The sequence below is a fragment of the Sinocyclocheilus anshuiensis genome, unplaced genomic scaffold, assembly GCF_001515605.1.
Source record: "Sinocyclocheilus anshuiensis isolate Anshui unplaced genomic scaffold, SAMN03320099.WGS_v1.1 scaffold621, whole genome shotgun sequence".
NCBI classification, from domain to species: Eukaryota; Metazoa; Chordata; class Actinopteri; order Cypriniformes; family Cyprinidae; genus Sinocyclocheilus; species Sinocyclocheilus anshuiensis.
Window position 1 is genome coordinate 224804 of NW_015537952.1, and position 7531 is coordinate 232334.

Consider the following 7531-nt stretch of genomic DNA (forward strand, 5'->3'; position numbering starts at 1 on the left):
CGAGCCGCTGGAAGTGAACTTAGTCCTTATTTTTTCAGAATAATTCCTCTTTGCTACTCTGATCTCCTTTTCCAGTGTGTATTTAGCCTGTTTATACAAGACATTGTCCGTCTTCTTGTAAGCATCTTCTTTGGCCTGACGGAGCTGTCTGAGTTGTGCAGTGAACCATGGTTTGTCGTTGTTGTAGGTTAAATGAGTCCTGGTAGGAATGCACATATCTTCACAGAAACTGATATAAGATGTTACAGTCTCTGTGAGCTCGTCCAGATCGGTGGCAGCAGCTTCAAAAACACTCCAATCAGTGAGGTCAAAACAAGCTTGTAAATCCTGCTCTGCTTCATTAGTCCATCTTTTTACAGTCCTTAATACAGGTTTAGCTGAAGGGGGCGGAACGCTCAATGTAAATTCTTAGAGCTCTGACGGGGCAGAGCAAGGATAACTCTCGGTCCTCTTCAGAGGAAGGAAGCGCAGAGAGCGCGATGACCTGTGCTCTGAATGGAGTGGAGAGCACCTTGGGTATGTAACCATGCCTTGGTTTCAGGACGACCTTAAGAGACGTTAGGCCCGAATTCCAAGTAGGCAGGGCTAATGGAAAGCGCCTGCAGGTCTCCTATTCGCTTTACCGATGCTAGTGCTAGAAGCAGAGCAGTCTTCAGCGACAGTGACCGAAGGTTGGTAGACTGTAGTGGCTCAAAAGGAGCACAGTGGGCAGATCCCATGAAGGGACAGTGAGGGGCGAGGCGGATTCAGCCTCCTGGCACCCCTCAAGAAGCGGACAACCGCGCTGTTCCTGCCCACCGATTGGCCCGCAATCAGGGCATGAGAGGTCGCCATAGCTGCTATGTATACTTTGAGGGTGGATGGGGAGCGTCCCTTAACCAGCAGCTCTTTCATGAATGACACAACCACCGATAGGTCAGAGGTAGATGGGTCTTCACCGCGGTTTAGGCACCAAGCGGAGAAAATAGACCACTTAAGGGCATAGAGACGGCTCTAGCCTCCGAAATAGTGTTTAAAACTCGCTCTGGGAGGCTTATAGGCTCCCGTCGAGTGGCCAAAGGTGCAGGGCCCACAGCTCGGGCCGAGGGTGCCATATTGTCCCGTCCACTTGAGAGAGGAGATCCCGTCTCAACGAAATGGGCCAGGGGCCTGCTACCAGCAACTGGTTCAGCTCTGATAACCAAAGATGGTTCTTCCAGAGAGGGGCCACCAAGAGAACCTTGTGTCTCTGTTCCCTGATTTGCCTGATTACCTGTGGAATCAATGCATAAAAGAGGAGGTTAGGCCAATCGTGGGCCAACGCGTCCCTGACCTTGGAATAATAAATTGGGCAGTGAGAGTTGTCTTCTGAGGCGAAGAGGTCTACCTCGCCTCGCCGAAGATCTCCCAGATTCTCTGAACCGTCTGTGGATGGAGCATCCACTCCTCTGAGGGGACATTGCTCCGTGATAACATGTCAGCTCCTCGATTCAATTTGCCCGGTATATATGCTGCCCTCAGCGAGCGCAGGTTGAGTTGAGCCCATTCCTGAAGGCGCTCAACCAGAATGAAGAGGCCCTTCAAAGAGAGGCCTGCTTGACGATTTATGTAGGACACCACCAACATGTTGACCAATCGTATTAGCACATGGTGTCCCCTTAGGACTGGCAGGAAGAACTGACAGGCTCGACACACTGCTAGCATTTCCAAGCAGTTGATGTGAAACCCTTTTTCCGCTTTCGACCAATGGCCTAAAGTCGGTTTGCCCTCGCACAGCGACCCCCAACCTGCGTTGGAGGCATCTGTCGTGACAACTTTTCTCCTGCAAACCATTCCCATGGACACACCCTGTTCCATCTAGCGAGAGTTCTTCCAAGGGGCCAGGGCTGTTACACAGGCCTGGCTCACCCTGATATGTAGGCGTCCGTGACACCACGCATGGGATAGAACCCGCGGGTTCAGCCAGCGCTGAAGGCGACGCATACAAAGCAGGCCCAGCTGTAGTGGTGGTGATGATGCGGCGATGAGGCCCAGCATCCTCTGAAACATTTTGAGATGGCGAGTGGCACCGATCTCGAAGGAGGACGCGAGTTTCCGTATGGCAAGAGCCCATTCCGGCGCGACTACAGCTCTCATTTGAGCGGAGTTGAAAACTGTTCCCGGGAACGATATTCGCTGTCTGGGGAAAAGCGTGCTCTTGGCGAAATTGACCCTGAGTCCCAGGCGCTCTAAGTGGCTGAGGAGGAGGGTCCTGTGTGATATTAATTCTGCCTCTGACTGAGCCAGCACGAGCCAGTTATCGAGGTAGGTAAGAATGCGGATTCCCATCTGTCTCAGAGAGTTTCACTTCGTAAAAGTGCAGGGAGCCAGAGACCATGCACTTCGTAAAAGTGCGGGGAGCCAGAGACAACCCGAAGGAAAGGACCGTGTACTGATAAGCCACTCCCTCGAAGGTGAATCTCAAGAATTGTCTCTGAGGGGGGGCTATCTGGATGTGAAAGTATGCATCTTTCAGGTCCAGAGAAAAGAACCAGTCTTCTGAGCGAATCTGTACGAGGATCTGTTTCAGCGTAGTTATCCTGAATTACCTTTTCATGAGGGCGTGATTCAGGTGTCTGAGATCAAGGATGGGCCGGAGGCCACCATCCTTTTTGGGGACGAGGAAGTAACGGCTGTAGAAGCCTGACTCGCTCTGAGCTGGAGGAACCGTTTCTACAGCTCCTTTTGCCATTAGATTCATCACCTCTGAGTGCAGGACGTGAGCGCCCTTGCTTTGCAGTAATGTGGGGACCACGCCGCTGAAGCGCGGGGGTCTTCGAGCGAATTGGAGTGAATAACCTCGTTTTATTATCCCCATAACCCATTTTGATGGCCTGCCAGGCCTCAGCCTGCGTGGCGAAGGGTTGGATTAGCTCGAGTGACTGGCTGCACGGGGGCAGGGCACTCGTGAGAAATGGAAGAGGAATTTTGCTCTCTTTTTGAAAATGTTTGAGTATTATTTTTCGCGCTATAACAGCAGTTGATTGCTTGGGCGCTTGAACGAGTCCAGTGTTCACAACAAACACATTTCCCTCTGCACGCAGGGTTGAACGGGGTGATAGGAGGCTTAAGAGAGGCTGCTTGGGGGGTGGTCCGACTGCAGCGAGACTTGGCCCCATCCTCTTCCTGCCTCGCAGATCAGGAAGATGCCTGAGGCGCCGGGTCCAAAGCTATCTTGGGTCGGGTTCCTGGCGCTTAGGAAAGGGGTAGCGTCTGACCGAGTGGGAACGCCCTCGTGTCTGCTGAGTCTTAGCAGGCTGAATGGCGGGAACGGCAGGTGCTTGCTTCATGGGCTGCTGAGTCGGCGTAGACTTAGGGCGACTAGGAGCAGCAGCGGAGCTGGAGCGCTTTGGCAGGAAGTGTTGCATAGCTTGGGACGACTTCTGTGCCTCCGTGAAGCGCTCGGCGAACCCTTCGACCGCCGGTCCGAAGAGGCCGTTGGGGGAGATCGGCGCATCAAGGAAGGGGACCTTATCCATGTCCTTGATCTCCGTTAGCGTCAGCCATAAATGGCGCTCGAGCACCACAAGGCTGGCCATCGACTGAGCGGTGGTCTTGGTGGTTCGCAGAGCCAGGTCAGTTGCACTCCTCAGCTCCCTGAGAGTCGCGGGGTCCAGGCCAGACTCGTCCGTGGAGGCGAGGATCTTGGCTTGAAAGACCTGGAGGACCGCCACTGAATGGAGCGCCGAAGAAGTGAGAAGCGAGACCAGATGGCTCGCACTGGCAGAGGGACGCTGGTCATGCTGGAAGAAGAGGACTGGTGAAACCTCTCTCTGAGGCGAGGGCAAGGCACGCAGGATCTGGGCTGATGTGAGCTTGCTCGCAGCCGGACGCTCGAGTCCTCTGCCCCGCTCTTTTTCCTCACAGGTCCCTGGGAGGAAGAAAACGGGAGGGTGCGAGGGGCAGATTCACTCTCTAAAAAGAAAGCTATCCGCGAGCGTAGAGAGGCGAGACTGAAGTTCTCGCAGTGAGTACAATCAGTTCCCGTTAGTGCGGCTTCTGTGTGGGATTTCCCCAAGCAGGAAACGCACTCGGCGTGGCCGTCATCGGTGTGCAGGGGAGACCTGCACGAACCGCAGTAACGGCATGGCATTTGCAACAACGCCAAGCTCTTTTAGTAAGCTCTTTTAGAATCGCCGGATGGCGGCAGGGGAACAGGACCGGAACTGCTGCGACGCTGAGGCGGCGCAGAAAGCGGATCAGCTGAGCAGAGAGGTCTCAGTCCAGCTGCGAGGCAGGTCAACGGCAAGCAGGCTTCGGGATCAGCGTAGAGCGTAGAGTCGTCGTTGAAGGAGAAGAAATCTGAGAATCCTGTGGCGAACGCCTGCTTATATAACCAGATGGCCCCGCCCATTCTGACGGGCTCTGGCGGGCTTTGTCGCCATAGGCTCGTGCAGCTCCGCTGCCGAGCCATTGGTTCGTTTTTAATACACTGCACGAAACAAAGTCTTGAAAAAGACTTCAGTTCAGGAGAAAAAAGGCTTTTTCCCATAGCGTCTTTAGCAAGATGCAGTACGAGTGAAGAATCGACAGGGAACTGACCTTTAAAAACTTTTTAACATGACCAACTAGGAACTGTCAAAAAGAGGGAAAATACTATAATCACACTTCTGATTCACTTTACAAAAGCAGCCATATTAAAGAAGCTTCTGTACCATCAAATATACTATACTTTCACATTTCTAATGACATTTGCAAAAACATGCCTGTAGATTAAATAAACATTAAATTTGTGTGATACGTCACCGATAGCCTCGTTGGCAGCGCGTCGACATGTAACGCCATTTCGCTTCGGGCGTCCCGTGTTCGAGTCCCGGCTCGCGGACCTTTCCCGATTCCATCCCCCCTCTCTCTTCCACTTTGCTTCCTGTCTTACTACTATCCTATCAATAAAAGGCAAAAACGCCAAAAATAAATCTTTAAAAAAAAAATTTGTGTGATACATATTAGGAGGTTGAGGAATTATTATTATTATTATTACACTAATCTAATCTAGTTATGTCATTCTTTCAGCAACTGGCACATAACACAAAAGCTTTCCAGTGTTCCAGGACTAGACCCAGTTCACTCCTGAATTCACCAATGTTAAGTCACAATGAGCATTCTGTGCTTTGCCAAAGGAAACATGGAATATCTCAGTTTTGGCAGGTCTTTCAGTTCCAGCCACAGACCAGCTGAAAGATCACGACTCCAGAAATGATAGAAAGTAATGCAAGACTGATACTTAACCTGCTGTCGTTTCTCAAACTCCAGTTTGATGGGTGATTTTATGCAGTTGCAGGTGTCTTGATATGTCTGCTTTAGTGCCAGTTCCATCAGATGCTTATGGTATGCTCCTGCCAGGTTACCACATATGAAAATTATAATATTTGCCAGGATCTAGAGAAATAAAACAAATAAAAGTGAACAATAAAGCCTATGATATATAGGATTATACCACAAGAATTTACAAATCTGCACTACTTTTGTGGCAAAGTTCTGACATTTACCAAGGGGAATTACTTCATGGGAAAGGTCAAATTTCCTTGCTTCTACTTTAGACATGCTTATATTAAATTCAATAAAAATGTATATCAATTACTATTTCTGAATTTGTTATGCTGATGATGTAATTTGTAATACAAAACAAATACAATTCTCAGATTTTGGACCTCACTGTACACACACACACACACACACACACACATATATATATATAAAGGTCTAAGGCAATAAAAGCATTGCTATTTCACAATAGCCATGCCCTTTTGAACAGTGGAGCAGGATTGGGCAACAATTTCCAGACCAGAAATATTTAATCAACACCAGCTTACGTATGGAGCACTTAACATTATCATACAACAGATTCATAATTCATTATTAAAATTATACTTTTTTCACTGACTTTTGTAGGACTAGTTGAGAAAAAAAATCATATTAGTATTTGACAACAAACACACAATTACTTTTCAGATTTGATAAAAGACACCAAAACACATGAGAGAGAGAGAGAGAGAAAAAAGTTCATATATCTGATCTTTTATTCAAGATTGCAACAGTGGCTAACATCTCGGGTTACTCATGTAACCATGGTTCCCCGAGAGGGAACGAGACGCAGCGTCCTGGTGGACACTTTGGGGAACGCTGTCTGCATGACCGGTACCTGAAGCATGCATAAAACAACTCCAATCCTATTGGTCTACGTGGCCCATGACGTCATAGGCGGGTACCCGAAAGTATAAAAAGGGCACCTGCTGAATATGTCACCAACTCAGTTGTCTGAGGAGACGTAAACAGGCAGGCCGAAGGCATGGCAAAGGGACGCAGAGTCTTGTCCTCTCGGGGAACCATGGTTACATGAGTAACCCGAGACGTTCCCCTTCTAGGAAACTCAACGCTGCGTCCTGGTGGACACTTTGGGGAACGATATCCAATCCCGCCATGCCGAGGCGCATGCTTGTCCACCTGGTGAGAGAGCACCAAGGAGGTGACAGACATACACCAAAGCTTTCCTCAGAAAGAGGCCAAGCCACTGGCGCCTCGGGCCTCTCACATAACTTGGTAAAAAGAGGGAGCCCGATACCAGATAAGGTTGAACACCCTAACCAAGCTAAGAACACAGCCATCCTCAGATAGCTATGCTATGTGAGCAATAGTAGCCAGATACATAAGACCACTGAGAGGCTGGAAGCCTAGAGGAGTTCTCAAGATTGCCACCAACAATCCCAGCAAGGACACAGCTATCCGCAGATAGCTATATCCAAAGGGTCTTATGAAAAGGACCTTCCTAAAGAGCTGCCCAGACCAAGGGAATGATTATCTACTTAGGGGAGATAGCACTGTCTAAGCCAGGGAGACCGCTACTTAAAACCCCAAGAAGGGGGAGCAGTCCCTAAGCTAGCACATTGATATCCTCAGATAGCCATGTACCTAAGAATGACTCTCTTAACGAGAGGAAGCCCTGTTCAGAAGTATCGCAAGAGATACATAAGTGGAGTGGGGCCCAAGGAGAACCGGGGCCAGAACCAACTCAGAGAATGGGAACAAAGTCGAGCGTGTAACCCATACCATACAGGATTTTAGAAAAGTGTGCAGGGTGCCTAGCGTGCACACTTACCACAAAGTGGATTTTAGAAAGCGCACAGAAGCTACAGTATACGCTTACCATAAACATGGATTTTAGGAATAGTAGAACAGGAGGGGACCACAAAGAGTGGGCTGTCTACTTGCAACCCTAGCAGGGGAGACAGCACTGTCTAGGTAGGGCTCAAGGAGACCACTACTTAAAACCCTAAAAAGGGGAGCAATCACCGAGCTATCTGCAGCTGGTCCAACACAGCTAGCCTGAAAAACCCAGCGCTATCTAGGTGAGGGCTCAGGGAGACCGCTACTTAAGACCCTAGGAAGGGGAGCAGTCACTGAGCTAGCACATAGATATCCTCAGATAGCTGTGTTAGCTATGCGGGCTACCAGAGGTGGAACAGACTGAAACTACCCAGACCACGGAGAGTGGACTGTCTACTTTGTCTACTTA

At 49.6% G+C, this 7531-nt stretch overlaps 1 protein-coding gene across 1 annotated transcript in view; it reads right to left on the bottom strand.

Moving 5' to 3' along the window:
• Nucleotides 1-7531, bottom strand: part of LOC107664610 (adenylate cyclase type 2-like) — a 147939-nt gene that overhangs the window by 44601 nt on the left and 95807 nt on the right. The window contains exon 4 of the mRNA XM_016455228.1: nucleotides 5248-5397. Within this exon, the coding sequence (XP_016310714.1) occupies nucleotides 5248-5397 (150 nt within the window). The remainder of the gene's footprint in view (nucleotides 1-5247; nucleotides 5398-7531) is intronic.